General features: G+C 36.9%; 3 protein-coding genes across 3 annotated transcripts in view; all 3 read right to left on the reverse strand.

The window, feature by feature from the left end:
* Nucleotides 1–288: 288 nt before the first annotated feature.
* Nucleotides 289–8,807, reverse strand: cenpx (centromere protein X). Its single transcript, XM_079622582.1, has 5 exons — nucleotides 8,085–8,807; nucleotides 7,882–7,933; nucleotides 3,837–3,890; nucleotides 3,664–3,752; nucleotides 289–465 (listed from the first exon to the last, which is right to left on the reverse strand). Exons 1-5 carry the CDS (start codon nucleotides 8,118–8,120, stop codon nucleotides 451–453), a joined length of 246 nt encoding a protein of 81 aa, XP_079478708.1. The 5' UTR covers nucleotides 8,121–8,807; the 3' UTR covers nucleotides 289–450.
* Nucleotides 8,808–9,219: 412 nt separating this feature from the next.
* Nucleotides 9,220–13,138, reverse strand: LOC306994337 (uncharacterized protein). The gene is made up of 5 exons (XM_079604748.1): nucleotides 13,058–13,138; nucleotides 12,816–12,884; nucleotides 12,157–12,252; nucleotides 10,476–10,622; nucleotides 9,220–9,731 (listed from the first exon to the last, which is right to left on the reverse strand). Exons 1-5 carry the CDS (start codon nucleotides 13,064–13,066, stop codon nucleotides 9,666–9,668), a joined length of 387 nt encoding a protein of 128 aa, XP_079460874.1. The 5' UTR covers nucleotides 13,067–13,138; the 3' UTR covers nucleotides 9,220–9,665.
* A 386-nt stretch (nucleotides 13,139–13,524) lies between these two features.
* The window catches only part of tmc6a (transmembrane channel-like 6a), a 30,010-nt gene continuing 22,741 nt past the window's right edge, over nucleotides 13,525–20,793 (reverse strand). Inside the window, exons 13-20 of the mRNA XM_079604734.1 lie at nucleotides 19,303–19,400; nucleotides 19,136–19,231; nucleotides 18,975–19,050; nucleotides 17,650–17,783; nucleotides 15,723–15,899; nucleotides 15,548–15,626; nucleotides 14,512–14,578; nucleotides 13,525–14,398 (exon numbers count right to left, since the gene is read on the reverse strand). Coding sequence (XP_079460860.1) covers nucleotides 14,513–14,578; nucleotides 15,548–15,626; nucleotides 15,723–15,899; nucleotides 17,650–17,783; nucleotides 18,975–19,050; nucleotides 19,136–19,231; nucleotides 19,303–19,400 — 726 coding nt within the window. The 3' untranslated portion in view covers nucleotides 13,525–14,398; nucleotide 14,512. The remainder of the gene's footprint in view (nucleotides 14,399–14,511; nucleotides 14,579–15,547; nucleotides 15,627–15,722; nucleotides 15,900–17,649; nucleotides 17,784–18,974; nucleotides 19,051–19,135; nucleotides 19,232–19,302; nucleotides 19,401–20,793) is intronic.

The raw sequence follows: 20,793 nt of genomic DNA on the forward strand, positions 1-20,793 counted from the left end.
CGCAGCACTTTGCAGGACAGCGAGGGGAAGGAGGGGAACTTCAAAGTGGCCGGAGGGGGTGCTTCTTTTTCCTGCCACTTGTCATCATCTAAGGGTCTTTGCTGCCTCCCTTATTACTTTAATCAATCCCAACTGCTTGGAGAGGCTTTGATGGGGGCCGAAGCAGAGCATGCTGGGAGCACCTGCCGCTGAGCAGAGCACAGGTGGCCCGCAGAGACTCCAGGCCAGAATAACAGCGCTGTTGTTACCCACTGATTTATGCACATAAATAAACCACTAAACAATATCAACGTTCAACGGGTTGAGCACCAGTAAAATAATCATTTTATTAGTCATGCATTTCATACATGCACACAGTCAAGATAAGTGTGCTGCATTTTGTAAATATGCAAAAGTAACGTCCAGCAGAACTGGGTTGCGGCGCCATCTGCTGGTTTCTCCACAGCCAAACTAGAAGTCAAGAAGCTGCAAAAGGAAAATGAGACGTTGTGAGAAATCATGATGGTTTTGCTAGTATGCAGTCTGACAGATCGAGAGCATTTTAAGGTTTAGGAAAAGCACAGACACACGGCTAACTGTACAGAACTGTTAACGTTTATCAAAATCCAATCCGCTTTAAGAAAAACAACCGTTTTTAATGAGTCCATTGTTTGTTCAGTAATTCAAAACTAATTATGTACGTATACAGCACCGGTCAAAAGTTTGGAAACATTACAAATGTTTTGAAAGAAGTCTCTTCTGCTCAACAAGGATGCATGTATTTAATCAAAAATACAGTTAAAACAGTAATATTGTGAAATATTACACACAAAAAAAATTGTTTAGTATGTATTAAAATGTGATGTATTCCTGTGATCAAAGCTGATTTTTCAGCATCATTACTCTTCAGCGTCACATGATCCCTCAGAAATGATCAAGAGACATTTATTATTATTATCAATGTTGAAATCTGTTTTGTGTTGCTTAACAATTATGTGGAAACAATGATACCATTCAAACATGTGTGGCAAGATTTTTTAAAAAGAGAGAATATCATGCTTTCATTCATCAAGGAAGCATTAAATTGATCAAAACTGACAGTAAAGACATTTATAATCTTACAAAAGATTTATAATTAATAAATGCTTTAATACATTTAATTAAAGAAATTATAAATGCAAATAAATTCTGTTCATTTAACCTTCTATTAAAAGAATCCTGATAAAAGTATCACAATTTCCACAAAAATACTAATCAGCACAACTGTTTTCAACATTAATAATAATAATGTTTCTTGAGCATCAGATCATCATATTACTGATTTCTGAAGGATCATGTGACACTGAAGACTGGAGTTATGATGCTGAAAATACAGCTTTGATCACAGGAATACATTGTACATATATATATTACAATAGAAAACAGTTATTTTAATTTGTAATAATATTTCGCAATATTACTGTTTTTTTTTTTTACTACATTTTAATAAAATAAATGCAGGCTTGGTGAGCAGAAGATACTTTCAAAAACATTTAAAAAGAAAATATTATTTTGATGGGTACTGTGTAAATACTGCTTATAAATATATATATTTTTTAATTATTTAGATAGTCAAGTCGAGCTAATAGTGAAATATGTAAAGATTGAACCATTAATTCTTAGCAGAGGGCCAAATAACATGACCACAGTTTATTAGTATAACTAGTCAAACTTGCAACAAAAAGTCATATGATGCTATTTTAAAAGTTCATTAGTTGTCTTTATTGGTGTAATAGAATAGCTTAACATGTTCTAATGTATAAAAACAGATTGTTTTCACATAATGTACATTCTTGCAGCACCTCTATTCCCAGTCTGTCGGAAACAAGCCGATTTATACAAATCCCCTCCTTCTGAAAAGCTCAGAGTGCTCTGATTGGCCAAACACCTCAAGCGTGTTGCAAATGTAACGTCCCCCACCATAAACATGAGCTTCAGCTTCTAAAGCGTTTGTGAACACACTAGGGGTGTAACGGTACGCAAAAATCACGGTTTGGTACGTACCTCGGTTTTAAAGTCACGGTTCGGTTCATTTTCGGTACAGTAAGGGAAAGAAATGCAAAACATTAAACTGCTGGTTGTTTACTATAAACTTTTTTTTAACAATTTGTTTACACTTTTTTAAACACACTTTTTAATCAAATATAACGTTAGGCTAATAAAAAAAAAAGATATATAAAAAAATAAAGAAGAAATAAAATACTGCTGCAAAGTTCTCCACTAAATAAAATACTCTCAAACCAATATTGGCCGTGACGCTAGCTAGCGAGAGGCTGGGCTAAAGCGAGCGTGCCGTGTATGTGGTGATCTTTATTTATGCAATATTTATGTCCGAGCCCGACCCGAGAGTTAAAGTCCAATTTTTTTTTTCTCATACTAATGACACATGTACGTTTGTTTGTGTGGAAAGCCGCTTTTAACAGAAAGGCATTCGGAAATGTCCACAGATGTGCGCATCAGCGGTCTTAACACAGGCGCGCTTGCACGTGTTTCGTTGTCACAGCAACATAAACAAATTTCCGCACACAGGAAGACAGATGTTATGGTAATATTTTACATGTATTTGAATCACAAAAACGATTAATCAGATTTAATCAGTGCAACGCGGAGACTTCCGACACTTAATATGTTCGTGTGGAAACTCGGAATTGACGCATGTTCCGCACACAAAACTAGCCTAATTTACGTGAAAGATTGCATTCGGTACACATGTGCACCGTACCGTAAGTCCTGTACCGAAACGGTCCGGTACGAATACATGTACCGTTACACCCCTAGAACACACTGATCATAATAATGTTTTACCGTATCAGTTCGAACTCCAGCCAGATTCAGATGTCCTGCTCAGGAACTAACTCTGATTCCTAATATACTCGATTTTCAAAAGGCCAAACAAATCGGGTTTGCTTTCGCATCCAAACATGCAGTCTCCGATACATGGCGACAACACTTTAATTCACTGACTTCGTGCCTTCGGTCTTTGTTAATATTATGTTAATCGTATTATGTTAATATTTCACATTGGTGTCTGGATCAGTGTTCTTGGTTAAAATACAGTCTAACCAAAAATTATTCAGACACCAGATATTATTTTTTTAATAGTGTGTGCAGGACACTATAGTTCATTTATGTAAGTGAGGATAGCAAAATAAAGTAAACTGTGACATAGTATACCCAAAAAAAAATCTTCATACAGTGACTATTAGTAAAATTTATACAAATTTGGGACCACAAATGATTCAGACACTTTGACCTGAGCATGTGTTTTTTTATTTAATTGCTAATGCTCTTTTTACACACACACTGAACACAATGAAGCATTGCTTGGTCACTGGTTGATCTAAACTGGTATGATCTAATTGTGTAGTTAAATTTAACAGCTGACAGATATTCAACATAATTCATCAGTGAGACAGTCCAACAGAAGGACGGACAAAACCAGTCAAATATCAACTGATTTCATAACTCTTGTCAGATTTTCTAAACTATAGCGAATAAACTGTGATAATGTGAGAAATTTTGAAGGTGTCTGAATAAACTTTGGTTTGACCGGCACTAAAGGACAACATTAAAAAGCATCATATGACTCCTTTAAAAATAGCAATAGATCTCAAACACAAGCAAAAAAAATCAGACAAAACTCACCAACTGTGGCAGAATCTTCTCGAAGTGCTCAATGTCGACGGTGTCACAGTCTTCACTGCTGGCCTGTTTCACAGCTCTGCGCGTCGCCTCTGTAGCACACACACCATTCTCACATTAACGCTGAGAGAAACTACTGCACTGTATCAGACCGTGACCGGTGGCGTCTGTCTTACCTTCAACAAACACCTTCAGCATCTCCGTCATGAGGAGCACAGCATCACCACTGACTGCAGAAGAAAACTTCATGACTCAACGCTGATCTGAGAACAACGTTTTGTTCCTGAGTAACTAATGTTTCTGTCTTTATCCGACTCCTCACACTTATGTGAACATGGACCACAAAACCAGTCACATTGGTCAATGTTATGAAATTGAGATTTATACATCATTTGAAAGCTGAATAAAGAAGCTTTCCATTGATGTGTGGTTTGTTAGGATGGGATATGTAATATTTGGTCGAGATACAACTATTGTAAATCTGGAATCTGAGGAGCAAAAAAATGGAAACATTGAGAAAATCTCCTTTAAAGTTGTGCATTTATGTTCACGATTGTGCTGCATTCACTCACAGAAATACATGTTTTATATATTTACAGTTGGAAATTTACTAAATATCTTCATGGAACATGATCTTAATATCCTAATGATTTTTGGCATAAAAGAAAAATGTATAATTTTGACCCATACAGTGTATAGTTGGCTATTGCCACAGATATACCCGTGCGACTCGTGACTGGTTTTGTGATGCAGGGTCACATGTGCAAAGCTACAAAACTGCACCAAAAACTAGCTCAGTGAAAGTGAACTGGAACGGGAACCAGCTGCAAGTGATCATATTGCTTTAGGTGTTCAAATGTAAGGGGAGATTTCACAAATACATCAGATTAAAAACTAAACTGTACTCAGAACACTTCCTGAGAGATCATATATCATCTTATATAAAAGCCTGATTCCAACACAGAAGTAAAAAAAAAAAGAAAGAAGGTAATTGCAAAATTTATATCTCACAATCCTAAGGAAAAAAAAGTCCAAATTGCAAGTTATAAACTCACAATTTGTTTTATTTATTTATTTATCTGATGTGAGAGAATCAATTAGCTACAAATTCTGTCCTAAAAATTAAAACGTTTTTTTTTTGTGTATTTATATATACAAAATAATTATACACAATACACATACATATATTATTTAAACACAAACTTTTATTTTGGATGCGATTAATCGTTGCCCATCCCTAAAGGTTGGATATATCGATACTCGAAACCATGGTCAGCGATTGGCTGGCGGCTGCACTCTTTCATTGTCAATACAAGATCTTCACCAAAAACTCATGCATGGAAATAAATGTTGTGATTTTACATTTAGCAGACGCCTTTATCCAAAGCGACTTTAATACAGCAAACGAGTCAAACAAAGCAAGAAGTGCTCAAAACACAACGTCTCAGACATTGCTAAGAGTAGCACAAGCCAGACAAGAGAGAGATTTTGAATTTCTGGACCTTTATAATGAAACAGCCAAGCGACCAAAACAACTCAAAAGTTATAATAGATCAATAATATTTCACGATTTCTAGTATTTCTACAGGCTTTACATTTTTAATTCAACGTTGTATTTAGCAATTCACTTCATTTTAAATGTGAAGCAGATTTGTTATGTGACAACATTAACTAAAGTTTCTTTTTTACTAAGTTAACTACATCAAGCCACTCCCATAATATCGGTTCACTTTAATGCACTGCAATACAATTATTAGGTAATTATTCCATCACGAATAAATCCCTCAATGAGTAAAACTGTCTGTCTCTATGATAAGACCACACAACATTATAATATTATTTGCAAATGTATTTTTAAATCATATATTATTGTTCCTGGTTCAATAGTGTGCTCTTGTAAGAAAGTAGCCGTGGCTTTAAGCATCACCTCTGCTTAAAAAGATAATATCTAACCCGGTTTAAATGAAATAAGGATGGATTTTTTTAAACTAATCATAACTAACATTAATTTTTATTGCAGGAACAACACTCATTATGCTTTTGAATCTTAAATGTTTCCAAACCCTTTGGTCAAAAACTTGTGACTTATGTGAGTGTAAAAATAACAAATAGGGGAAATGAAACTAGACAGATGTTTAGGTTTGAAGTCTAAAGTAATCGAGAAAACAGAGCTTGCTTCTGCCTAGTAACAGAAGGGCTTGCATATGAAGAACCAATCAAATTGTAGGGAGATTATTATGTAATGCATCATGTCATTTTTGCCATGCTCCTATTCAATAAAAACTGTTGTGTTCCTGTTTACTGGTGGGATTCTCTCTGAAGTTTGTCTGAGATCCTCCGGCCGCTAGAGTATAAATATTATTGAACGGGGTCGTCGATTGTAGACTAGACCCAGATAGACTTTAGTCAGGTGCGAAAGAAGAAGAAACTCTACCACAGAGCACTTTGAGTTTGTGGACCTGTTGCTATGACAGCAACTCCAGGATGAGCTTCGAACAACCAACCAATCCTGGATCATGTCCAAATCATCAACAGTAAAATCCAGAAACCCAAGTAGGAAGAGAACACATATGTCTGCAAGATGTCTGTTAAACGGCACCTATTATGGAATTTAGAAATGTAACTTTCATGTAGTGTGTAACAGATCTAAGTGAACAAAAACATCCTGCAAAGTTTGAAATATGAAAGTGCACCGTATATAAAGTTATTGTCTTTCAAAAGTAAGAGTCGACTCAGAGTCATTTTTATGAATCGTTAGAAGACCGAAGCTTTTTCTCTGACTAGATGACGTCAACTTGTCAAGTTATTTGAATACGATACGCCCACTTATTGCGCTCCAAGGCCAGCAGGAAAACATCATGGCGACGAGACGCTGTGTTCTGAAGTGCGACTCAAAAGCAAACTTTTTTCATCTGCCCAAGGAGGAGCATTTGAAGACTAAGTGGCTACAATTCATATATACAACTATACCACAGAAGTATAGTCCGAGCCTTGTGCTTTGTTCGCGCCATTTTGAAGACAATTGCTTTTTAAATGCAATCAAACTTGGATTCGCGAGCCGCTGATATTGAAGGAAATTCAGTTCCAAGTGTATTTGCATCAGCTTCCTTCTCCGTATCACAACCTGTAAGTGTTATTAATAATTGTTGCTTTTATGTTTTATGTAGCATGCTTAATCATTATTTTGTTTGTTGTGTAAGCACCGTTTAGCTTCTAGGTCTTCAATGGCAATTGTATTGAGATATGTGAAGTGTTTGTCGTTGTTTTCGGAGTTGTCTTAAAGAATAGAGTAATACCTCGAAGTAACATAACTGCATTTTTTTTTTTTTTGTAAAAACGTTATGTTTATGCATCGGGCTAACGCAAACAAAGACTGATTGTGCTTTTACAATATGAACTCTGGGCTATGCTCGCTAACATAACATTAAATTCTTTATCTTATTTTTAGTTTTTTACTACAAACTAAAGCAGTGGACTATAATCATTATTATAACACGATTTAATTGATAAAAGCATCATTGTACTCCGTGTTAAACAATAAGTATTATCTCTGTAAACACTGCTGGGTCATCTGACCAATCAACGCAGATTACCATCGCGCAGAGGAGGGGTTTGGAAAAATGAGTCGTTGAACGAATCATTTGGGAGTCGGTGAGCAAATCAGGTAAAAATAAATGCATATTATACGACAACAAAAGGGTTTTTTGTCATTGCATGCATGTAAAACTGTTGTTGGGGACTCCCTTAACAACATTAGGAACATTTTAAATGTCATAATAGGTGCCCTTTAAACATCACTTCATCTGGATAGCATGTCAGTTTTACTGTACTCTTCTAAATCATAAACATCTTAAAGACATTTTCTAAACGTCTATTTGACATCTGACAGGAAACGTCCCAGAGACGTATTGCAGATGAGAAGAAAAATACGTCTTCCAGATGTAAACACGCACATCAAATATACGTCTCCGATGTACGTGTGCTATCAGATGTTTAGCGGGGTTTGATTTTCGTTTCATTTTCGTATTAAGTAGCAATCCTGTCCACAAAGAAAATGAAGAACAAAATGATGATGCGTTTTGACATTATGATCAAAAGACGGCGAGATTTTTATTTTTATTTTTTAATTTTGACACGCAGGGACGTTTTAAATGCATAACAGTTTCACCACATTGACTGACAGGTGAAGGTGAACCCTGCGCGTGCCCGACTGTTTCTCACCTTTGGTTTTGTCCTCCTTGAAAGAGCGCGTCAACAGTTTGGCAACAGTCTCCTAAAAAACAGAGGGATGAATGAGGAATCAATGCAACGCCGTGGCATCGTGAAAAACGCTCATGACCCAAAAGGGTTTGACTTGCTATCGTATCATGAGGTGTATGTTAAAGACCCGAAGACGTAAATAGTTAAACGTGTTGAAAATATACCTTTTTAAACGCGATTTCATTTCCCGCGTTTGCCATTCTTTCCCGCTGTCGTCATAAAGGCTCCAGGAACGTCACCGGTGGGATCGGCTTCTTCTTCTTCGTGTGCTGCTGGATGCTATATTGGATATTATGAGGCTATTGCTGCCCTCTAGCGCACGACAACTGAACGGAATCACACGTGGCCTTCAAACGTTTATGGATGTATATTTGATGGGGAAAATACATCTTACATTTTAGAGCTCCTTGGTTTGAATATCAGCGTTATCCAACTTTGCTGCTGCATTTGTAAGCCTAAATGGAAAATGGCCATGGTGTGTCTGCATGGTTGTTTAAGAAATTAAAAGCTACACTCCATCAAGTTACTTTAAAGTCAACAAACAGTTTTTCACCCGTTTTTTTAATTTATTTTAGGCTACTTGTAGGGTTCAAACTGACACAGGCTATTTGCCTTGTTTGTGTTTTGACAGGAATGTCATGAATGTTTAAAATGGTGCAGATTTTTGTAATTCAATCTGCATGTCTTATTTAACGGAAGTAAAAATAAAATAAAGATTGTTGCATTAAAATGGTCAGAATTTTACTTCTGTGACTACATTTCTAGGCTACTTAATATGGAGTATAACAACTTCTTCCTTAAAATGGGAGTCAGAGACCCTAAAATTGTCAGGATGGTTTTGCACCAATTGTGCACAGTTACTCATGCACACACCTATCTCTGACACTAGGTGGCGCTATAATATGACAATTTGCCTTTGAATCATAACTCTGGAACCCTAAGGGCGATAGAATAAGCTAAATAATTTCCCCCCAGAACAAGCAATACAAAATAACCAGTTTTTTCCACCTATATATTTTTTCTGCCATTCTGAACCTAGAAACGCACGTATGTCTTTGTTTTTAGGGTAAACTTGCAAGTGCAAATACTTTATCAACCAAATATGAACACATTTGTTTCCATGAGCAAATGATAACTGGGCTAAACAAGGTGATGCAACAAATGCCCCTTTACACTAACAGGCTCTTCAATAATTATTTATGTGGGCATAATATTATCTGAAGAGGATACTTTAATAATAGAAACTGAAACCGCTTGAAGATTTTTTTTTTTTTTAAAGACAAAACTAAGATTAACATTCTCATTTCAAGTCATTTTAATCTTCACGAATTCAGAGGAAAGTGCCATAAAAAAATACTTTTCACAGAAGCACTCATGTAGGCTATATAAAAATAACAAGTATTACACTGTTCCCATTTATATCACATTCAAACTCTAATTAAAATCTCACTCCGTTGTAAAAGCTGAAATGAACCCTCAAGTCTATATAATAGGTATATACTTTCTCAACAAAAAGACACCAAGAACTGAGGATACATTTATTCAACATCTTAGGCATACATGCCCCTTCACAGTATAGGGCATTACATAGACATTAAATCAAACAGGATTTTGACAATGAACGTATAAAATTACACAATTTACATTGATTTACATCAACATTTATTTTACATTTCTTCCAGTAAAAGGATGAGGTTTAGTGCAGATCACTCCAAACGGCCGCTGTCCTCATAGTCCTCTATAGTTCACCCACAGGTTTGGCTGAACGGAAGACGATGTTGAGGAGTAGTGAACTGGCTGTCAGACCGGTTCTGGACAAACAGAGAAATAAGTAACTTGATTCTTGGCTAGTCAATTGCACAAATAATGACCAAAAACAGCAAGAAACGCATTGAATTAAATGAGAAATTTTTAAGTAAAGACTGAAAGTCTGCTCATGACTATTCAGAGATGTACAGTCCTGCTGCCAGGTTGAGCCAATCACCATGTAACCCAGGGGCGTGGCTAGCGGGGGGGGGTGGGGGGGGTGGTGGTGGTGGTGGTGTAATGGTGTAAAGAGGCACTAAAGGCCCACCGCAATTTCCACCAATTTTCTACCCCATACTGTAACATCTACTGAGGGTTTCCAATGCAATAAACTGTACAGTGAACAGTGAACATTGTGATGCCACCGCATGGGACTACTGGTGGTTCATGACAACACTGATTGACTGATCGCACCACAAGAATATACGGTACGCAAACAGTCCCAAACCCGTCATATGACTGGCTCAACCAAAAAAAAACTGTGCTCATGAGCAATGATGGCAGCCTGCGGGCATCTGCCATTGAGATGAATGGATGTTATTGGATTGGGATGTTGGTGTCCCCTATGCCTTCTTATCTATCTTAATTACTTTAGCAGGCTCCTCTTTGTCAACCAGACTAATCAGAAATACCATGTTTGGCTGGTGACGGATATGGCTACGCTGGTCCAACATAAGCCAATCTGGACCAGAACGGAGGTCTAAGCAAGTGGTCTAGGCCTCCTCGCGACAAACAGTATTTGGACTCACTTTTGGCGTAACAATTTTGTGGACCCATATCGGAAAACCTCCGAGTCTGTGTGTCCTGTCCGCTTTGGCTGCTTCAGCTGCCTCTGGAGACGAGTATCTCACGAAGCCCACACCCTTCGGCCATCCCGACGACCTGTCGATCGTGAGCTGTTCATGGAGAAAAGTCTACAAATTAGTTGAGCTGCAAACGCATTCGTGATCCTGAATAAAGCTGAATAAATAAGCTTTCCATTGATGTATGGTTTGTTAGGATGGGATATGTAATATTTGGTCGAGATACAACTATTGAAAATCTCTAATCTGAGTATGCAAAAAAATGGAAACATTGAGAAAATCTCCTTTAAAGTTGTGCATTTATGTTCACGATTGTGCTGCATTCACTCACAAAAATACATGTTTTATATATTTACGGTAGGAAATTTACTAAATATCTTCATGGAACATGATCTTAATATCCTAATGATTTTTGGCATAAAAGGAAAATGTATAATTTTGACCCTACAGTGTATTGTTGGCTATTGCCACAGATATACCCGTGCGACTCGTGACTGGTTTTGTGGTCCAGGGTCATATTCAGACATTACAATACAGATCTTTAAAGATACAAGATAATGAAGGGAGGCAAAGTATGCTATACACTCTCTAAGAAATGCTGGGTTAAAAACAACCCAATTTTTGGCGTTTTGGCAACCCAGCACAGGGGGTCTTAGCGAACGGTCAATTCTGAGCTTTCTCCCTGGTTTCATGTCTCTTGGTTTTGGATTTCTTGCCTGTTCTGTGGATTACTCTTTTGTTGTGTTTGTTTGTATGGACTGTCTGTGTTTGACCTTGCCTGTACTTTAGATTACCCTGTTCAATAAATTCTGCATTTGGATCCTCAACCTTTGTGTCTCAGAGCAGTACGTGACGGGCAGATTTAAGTGCAGGGTAACTTTAATGATGATGGTAACAGTGCTGCCAACTATTTCATGCTCAACAAGTCTCTACATGTCTCTAGGTGATGTAATACACCACTTGTCAGACACACAGCTGGGAACAATGAAGACTAATCATCGACACAAAAAGGTACAAAGGACAACAAACATGGCAAATGAAATCAGGGACACACTAGAACATAAAAGTCCAGGGCACATGTGACGCCCGATCACAAAACCAGTCTGGAGTTGCACGGGTATATCTGTGGCAATAGCCAACTATACATTGTATGGGTCAAAATTATCGATCTTTCTTTTATGCCGAAAATCATTAGGATATTAAGATCATGTTCCATGAAGATATTTTGTAAATTTCCTACCGTAAATATATAAAACATGTATTTTTGTGAGTGAATGCAGCACAATCGTGAACATAAATGCACAACTTTAAAGCAGATTTTCTCAATGTTTCGATTTTTTTGCACCTCAGATTCCAGATTTTCAATAGTTGTATCTCGACCAAATATTGTCCTATCCTAACAAACCACACATCAATGGAAAGCTTATTTATTCAGCTTTTGATGTATAAATCTACATTAAAATTAACCCATGCGACTGGTTTTGTGGTCCAGGGTCACATATAATGGAGACAGGAGATGTTTTAGAGTCTGTGGGGAAAGTACGCATACATTGTAAAATGTTCATAACATGCCGTGTAACACCTCTGCTCTGTTCAAGAAATGCGCAGTTATAAGTAGGCTACTTACATCAGTTTCTGTAATTATCCCGAACTTTCGAAAGTGGTCGTGAAACTCAAGTTTGGTCACGTGTGGATTCAGATCTGTCACAACAATCCCATGATCCTATGAAGAAAGGTGAGATCAATCAAATGTCATCTACTTTCATCCATCCATTTTACAAACCCCGTATGTGTATGTATTACAGCATCTCAGGCAAAAATCTTAAACTCACTCTCCAAAAATACTGAAGAGTTAAAGACTTTGTAAGCCATTGTTTATGGAATGGCACTCAGATAATATCCATAACCTGAAAGTTATCATTGATTTGGCTAAAATATCACACCTATAGCCTCTGTGTCGACTGCAAAACAAATGTGATTGTGGTCCGTTTCTTCTTTCTTCTTCTTCTTTGTATTAGAGTGAGGCTCGTTTTGCCTGTCAATCATTTTGAAGGCTCAAGCTTTAGTGGTTTATGTGTTTTTCTGTTATGTTTTGTGGATTATTTCTGCCCAGTTTACTACTGTTGTTGAGTTAATATCACAGTTATTTTAATAGACATTTTATTTCATATTATTGAGTGTCCCGCTTAGTTTGAATGTGATAAATGTTCTCATAAAAGGTAATAAATAAATAAAAAAATGAATTAATGAATAAATCTATTAATTTTTAACATTTGGTCAGCTTACCCATTCTCCAGATTTGAGAAATTCCTTATGGTCTTCAGGAAGACGGATGTATAAACGTACCTCTTCCATCTAGATACAGAATGAATAATACAAGACTGAGGCAACATTTTTAAGCTTATAAACAGATGAAACATAAAACAAGCTAATTAAAATAAAACCTGCAAAATTAACCAATTAATAACGGATGCAGAAAATGTAATGTAGTGTGAAAAGGCGAAATTACAAGAGGAAAATAAACTCACGCTGCGCATATCCTCCTCAGATACCCGAACTGCTGTTGTAGTTTCAAATGGTGTGTGTTTGGAGCCAAATAATCCAAAGTAGGCTATATCTGCTTTTATAAGGATTTGAGAAACTCCTCCCACAGAACTTCAGAAGCTCGGCCAGCATGTGACACTTGTCTTACAGGTTATTAGACAAAACTTCCCCCACTGCCCAGCTTTACTACATTACCGCATAGTGTGCATTACACTCTCCTCAAGTACAATGACCTTAGCAGTCTTCGTGAAAATGAAATACCAACAAATAAATTAGTCAGATTTTATCACAGAATCGATTAAAAAGAAATGAAAAAAGCACAGCTATGTTTGTAGGAAACAAAAATACTTCATCATGGAATGCCACATTTGACCAATCAGACTCACGTATTTCAGAAAGTCGTGTGATAAACAAGATTAGTTGTTTTAAAAAAAATCAGTAATTCACAAATAATTGTCATTTACAGTTGCATTTATTGATTGATCGATCTTAAACCTCCAAAAGACCGCCGAGAGATAAACTCAAGTAAATCTCAACATACCAAAATACATTTATTTCATACTAAATATACTTCAAATCACAAATATCACTTAAGACTTACTGATATACAATTATAATTCAACTTTATTTGGAGTATTTCTTTATTGCACGATGCACATGTCTTAATATTAAACCTTAAAATGTGTGTTGTATTACTATAGTATGATCTCTGTATAATATAATTTGAAATGTAAAGTGTATACTTGCAATAGTTTCACTTTAACACAATCAAATACACTTAAGTTTATCTTTAGTTGCACCTCAGCACTGTTTCCGGATAACTAAAGTACATTAAGTACAAATTAGTTGTTACAAATTAGCAGAATTTTAGTATACCAAAAAGTACAATTGCAAGGTATTTTAATTAATTACGCATATAAATATGTAAATGTATCTGTAGTAAACTTAGCACACTCTTTTTTTTTCAAATGCAGTATGTTTTTTTCACTATAAACTAAATATTTAAAATTATCATCACATTTCTCAACCACACAAACAAATATATAGATATAGAACTAACAAAAATATTTCCATAAGCAAAAATGAACATTGTGCATTTCTAAATATGTGTATATGATTACATGGCAGTGGCACTACTAAATATCAGTGTCATTTGCTAACTCCAAAATGCAGTGGTAATCTGAGTTATGTCTGCTACATAAGTGGCACCAGTTTTTCAGGTTTTATGTTTTTGCCACAATGTATTCTTCCAAATGAGTTTTCTGTAGAATCCAGCCTTCCTGGGAAATTCAAGTAATCCGCAGGTGACTCGGTCATCGAAACACCTGTTCACAAGAAGGAAATCAACCACAAGAAAGGTTGTGTAATTTGTTTTCATCTGTCAAACATCCTGAATGCATAAGACAAATTCTGCTTTAGAGGAAGGACTGAAGCTCACCTCACCGAGCACGCGCCTCATTAAGGGCCTGTAGTTTAGCTATGAGGAACTTCTTATCCTCACCCTCCTAAGTAGACAGGAGAGATGTTGGCAAGAAATCATTAGGCTGTGAAAACCCTAACCCATGTTTAGGTATTTGAACCCAAACCACTAACCCCAAGTTTTAAAAGATCCCATACCGTTTGTATTAGAAACCTCATGCGGTTTGTATTGAGAGTGGTGTGTGTGTGTGTGTGTGTGTGTGTGTGTGTGTGTGTGTGTGTGTGTGTGTGTGTGTGTGTGTGTGTGTGTGTGTGTGTGTGTGTGTGTGTGTGTGTGTGTGTGTGTGCTACAAATTTTATAATCAAACTCATTTATTTATTTATTTTGTGAAGAAACAGCAATCACATAGCAACACCCTGACAACAACTCAGAATCAAGGCAAGCACCACTCACAATTTTCTGTATAAAAGTTGAAATGCTATTCTCATAGTGTATAGTGCGTCATTTGGGACACAGCTCTTGATTATGATTTGAACTGTCATGGTATTCAATATTACATTTAAATTCATTATATTTTAAATGTACTAAGTGCCCAAAAACATTATATTCAGTTTGCACTTAAGTATATTATTCCGTAATAAGTACTCTTGCGTAGGGCTGTAAACGATTAATCGCGATTAATCGAATCCCAAATAAAAGTTTGTGTTTACATAATATATGTGTGTGTACTGTGTATAATTATTTTGTATATATAGATACACACACACATGCATGTATAGATTTAAGGAAAAGTTGTTATTTATATATAAAATTGTTCTATTTATATATAATATAAATCATATAAAAATATATATGCAGTATAAATGCAAATATTTCTCAAATATATACATGCATGTGTGTATTTATATATACAAAATAATTATACACAATACACACACATATATTATGTAAACACAAACTTTTATTTTGGATTCGATTAATCGTGATTAATCGTTTACAGCCCTACTCTTAAGTATGCTAAACTGTACTTTTCCACAAGGGTTATAATACTCACATGGTCTATCTGTTCTTGTAACCTTACAATGATCAACTTTTGGCCATCCAAAAGTTGCATGTGAATGTATATAATGGTTCTGGAAAGGGATGGAGAGATGACAGGTTAAAAAAAAAAAGGACCCAAATCTGATTCACACTTCACCCAGGAGTCCCAATGAGCAAGGGAAACTCACAGGAACAGGCCTGCAAAAATGAAGAGGAACAAAGGGTTGTCCACCAAGTGAATGTACGCCTTGCTGAGCCAGTCCAGACTGGGATTCGAGTTCCCCAGCCCGCTGATCCACTGCTCGCCTAAGAGGAGCATGTTGTCGAAGCTCCTGAAGGGCCCACAGTGTGACGAGGGCTTGATCCTAAGAAAACAGAAGAAGCAAACAAAACACTCTGGCACTGTAATGTCTCTTTGTTATTGAAATTATTTGCTTTGTGTTCAGGACATATGGATGTGCGTGTGTGTGTGTGTGTGCGCGTGCTGAAACATTCTTCTGAATGTTTAGTGTTGAGTGAAATATCCCTTTAAAATAAAAAAAATGGACTATTTTACCAAAATGGGTGTGGGTGTGTATTAATGCTTCTTTTAATGCTTGTTTTTTCTAGATGTGTTCCTTTCCAGATTTAGCCATGTCCTGGAAACATTGCAAAAAATATGGCTGCTGGCTATTTAAATCTAGCGGGTTTGGTGTCTCGTGTCGCAAATACAATGATGCTGGTAGTGACGATCATAGATATACATAATAAAGGCTAGATGTCTTACGGCGGGCGGAGTCTCTAACGTCATCACCCGGCGGCCATCTTGTCACAGGCAAGCTTTCTGGCGGGCTCTGTGGTTCCTGATGTAAGGCGAGTGATCTGCACGAACACAAATCCTCTTATCTCGCTGAAATCTTGACGGATTTACAAACGGTTTGGTTTCTTACAAACGTTATTAACGTGGCTATAATTATGGATGCTTGAACATGTTGAAATTTAATTTTATAATTATTCATAAGTATGCAGTGTCATAACTACATCTCTGATGTTTATAACAAACCAACCCGTTTGAAAATCGGTTGGAAATTGAGCAAGTTATGGTTATTTAAAAAGTACATGCACCATTAAAACACAATGTTACGAGTGACCGAGCTGACTGTGACAAGATGGCCGCCAGGTGTGGACGTCGATCTCCATTGGCCAGCAGCGCGGACGAGACATCTAGCCTTTATCATGTATATCTATGGTGACGATTCTGTCTGACCAATCAGTGATCTGCAGTGTTTTCACGTCACATTTTAGTATCGTACCGTACCATGCAGTGGAATATTTTTTTTTCCTACTATGGAAGTCAATGGGTACAGACTACTGTCTGGTTACTGACATTCTTCAAAATATCTTTCTTTGTGTTCAGCAGAAGAAATAAATTAATACAGGTTTGAAACAACTTGAGGGTGAGTAAATGATGACAGAATTTTTATTTTAAAGTGAACTATCCCTTTAATTGACCCTTCGCAGCGAGCTTGATTGACAGGTGATCTGACCAATCATACTTCACCATCCACCATTTTGTCCGACAAAGCAGTCAGGAGAGTTAGCAGATTAACATGGGAGGATTTGAACTTGAGAAGCGGAGTGTACTGACGCCTTTCCGCGGTTAAAACAACATTCCTTCTGATGTTCATTCATGTTTATTTGATGCTATAAATGAACTAGAAGGAAGAGATGATCGGTTCACGAGCAGCTTTAACTGAGGCGACACAGCGATCTGACACACACATTAAAGAGCCACAAAACGGTATTTATTGTTTAAATTTCTGTAAAAAAAAAATGACCAAATTTGAAAGGTGAGACTTTGTTTAATACGTTTAATTACAAAAGTAACCGAAAAGTAAGCTGGTCTGTGTCTGTCAGTGTGTTGTCAGTGTCTCTCTGATCCGCGATGTATTTTTCACTGCGTGAGAACATGGTGTGGCGTGAGAGTGGCGTGGCTTGTCGGACATAGCAACAGTAACTAAGGGGGGCGGGTCTTTGCGAACGGTCACTTAAAACAAGCAAAATTATCTTCCAATTTATTGGAAATCCTTTTTTTTTTTGCAGTGAAAGTGAATGTAATATTCTAAAGAGACAAACCTCCACATTGTATATATGACACACATAAGGGCCCCGATGAAGGAGGGTAAAAACAGGAGGCTGACGAAGAGCGTGCTCATCTGAGTGGCCCTCCAGTGTTTCCTGGGTGCATGGAAGTTCTGCATCATACTGGTCTATAGAGGGGGAGACACATGCCCTTACTTGACAGAGGATATCCTAATAATATCAACAAAACATAAAATGATTACACTGTTAAAGGACCACTCCATTTTTTTGGGGGGGGGGAAATAGGCTCATTTTCCATCTCTCCTAGCAGAGTTAAACAGTTTTACCGTTTTCTAATCCATTCAGCCGATCTCCGGGTCTGGCGGTAGCACTTTTAGCATAGCTTAGCATAGATCATTGAATCTGATTAGACCGTTAGCATCTCTCTCAAAAAAATTACCAAAGAAATTCTATATTTTTCCTATTTAAAACTTTTCTGTAGTTACATCGTGTACTGACAGAAAATGAAAAGTTATGATTTTCTAGGCCGATATGACTAGGAACTATTCTCTCATTCCTGCGTAATAATCAACCGTACCAGCAGCGTAATGATATTATGCAGCGCCTGAAAATAGTCCCCAGCTCGGTAACTTCCAACGTGACCGGCACTGAGTTTGTAATATCATTGCGCCTGCAATCCTTTCTATTCACGTGAATGCCTCACTTTGCGTGTCGCAATGTTTGAACCCAGACCACTACTCAACAGGTTTTTGGTAGTTTAAGTCCATTTAGGCCTACTAAAAAAAACTCCCCCCCAAAAAATGTAAACTGAATTGAAATTGAAATATGAAAGCGCTATATAATTAATTAATTCATTCATTCATTAATTCATATAAGCCTATGTTACAAAAAAAAAACAGCATAGAAACCATAAAATAATTAGACCACTATTTACTTGCATCAAGCAACTCTGTTGTTATTTTTATAGTATAAATATAATTGTAACATTTAATTTATTGCCACACTTTAATATGTGAAACTGATGACGACACACTCGTCTGATCTTCGGCTGACAAATCAGACAAATTTCATTCCCGACCACGTGAAGAAATCGAATATTCAAGCTGTTTATTAATTTTTCTACCTCATAACGAAAATGAAAAATCAAGCTGATTTTTTTGGAAAAAAACGAGGAAAAAAAAAACCCCAAAAAGGAACTGTTTTCTCATTTTCTACTTTCAATATTAAATCAAAAAACAAATGAACGAATGATACTACATCTTTACAATTAGAGGCAATAAAGTCATTAAACTTAATCTCCTATCCTCAATGAACTGTCATCCAAATGAAGCCTAAAAAATACAAAAAAATATCTTGACCTTTTTGAAGTAGAACAAGAGAAACAGTTTCACAATCTGTACTGCAGGCAACAGCGGTGAAAACAGCACGCCGAACCTAGAACAAGAGATCGCAGAAGAGACTGTTAGTGTCGTGCCATCAGAACTAAATGTCATGTTTCTTTATGAGAAGGTGACAGTACCACACGAGCGTTTGACCATAGATGAGCTCCAGAACATCTCGTGCGATGTCAAACTCCAGTTTCCTTCTTCTCAACGTGAAGTTTCTAAGACACATCCTGAAGGGGCAGAAAGAGTCAACAACCCCAGCTAAACATCACTGCCATTATATGGGGTCGCGAGTACTTACCCCCACAGAAACTCGGCAACGATGATGTGCAGCATTGCCACTATTAGATCCATTAAAACCAAACGATAAAGCTCTTGACCAACAAATGTCTCCCAGCACTGCAAGTACACAAATGAAAAACAATCCTGCTTTATTTCATATTCAACTAATAATCACGCTCAAAATAATTCATTGGTTTGAGTATAAACTGAAATTAAACTAATTAGTTCAGTCAAATTAACTTTTATGAGTATTTAGCACTTTATTTTTCTTTCAAGTTCACAGAACTGATATATTTAAAGTAAACTGAACCGTTTCATTGTTTTGAGTTTTATGAAACTATTTATTTTAAGTTAGACGAACTTAAGTTTCACTGAAACGGCTGGGATGTCTATTTCCCAGCATGCTTTGCCGATGGCACTTGGAATGGAGAGTAACTGTTCAGTGGGAGATTTAGTAGTGATTAATGTTTTGTTATGCTAATTTAGAAGAATTTCTGTTAATGTTGGTTTTAGGATAGTTACCATCATGGTGATAAGTGGTGCATACGCTTGATTTGAGAGCAAATAAATCTTTAATACTGTGCACTCATACAGCAAATTCTTCTGTATAACCATAGACAGTATATAAACTGGACACAGCGACCCCATAGGTTTCAACGGAGAGAAATGAAGTCAATTAGAAGCACTCACTTCCTGATCGCAAGGCGAACTGCGCAGGCTCAGACTGAGCTTGACGACGTATGTGACGTGAGCAACCTGTAGGTCTTCTAGTAGCTGTGCCGAGAGAAATCTGAATCATTCCCTTCCGAATCCCGCAGAGACGGAGAGCGTGAGCATTAGCTGTCCATGAGCTAGCAGCGGGAGCAACTTTATCACTCTCTATGGGCTTCTCTCTTGACTTTATGCCTCCACGTCCTCCCGATTGCTTGCGAGCTTCTCTGCCTGTCCATACGGTAATTTTTCGACTTGTGCGACAGAGTCGCGCGGTTATGACGCAATCGTTAGCCTATTTTTACAAAAACTGCTTCTACGGGGCCATAACGTAAGATACAAGGTAATGGAGCCTTTTATACATTTTCGTGTTTCTTTAGAAATAAACAATGGACAAACGGTGTCTTTAAACGCCTCAGATGTAAAGTTATTCGCTGTCAAAGTGACGCCAAAATGAATGGGAGTCAATGGAGTGCTAACAGCAGGTGGGGGTCCGCTAGCCAATGGCGGCGCCCAGGTCGCCTTCAATGTCTTTCGGAACACTGCCCCCCTTTGTATAACATACTATAGCTAATATGGTAGCAAATTAGTATGTTAGCAGATTAGCTTTTTAAAGCTAACTAAATTTATACTAATAAAAGTGTTCACATTGAGATTACATGAACATATTAAGTTAATTGTATGAATTAGTGTACTCATACCAATTGTTCTTAACTTGAAATGTTTAAGTACAAAATAAAAATCTGCTAGTTCTGCTTACTTAAAACTTTGAATTTCATAACTTAAAAAATTTGAGGCA

This window comes from Phoxinus phoxinus (assembly GCF_949152265.1).
Source record: "Phoxinus phoxinus genome assembly, chromosome: 1".
Taxonomy (NCBI): Eukaryota; Metazoa; Chordata; class Actinopteri; order Cypriniformes; family Leuciscidae; genus Phoxinus; species Phoxinus phoxinus.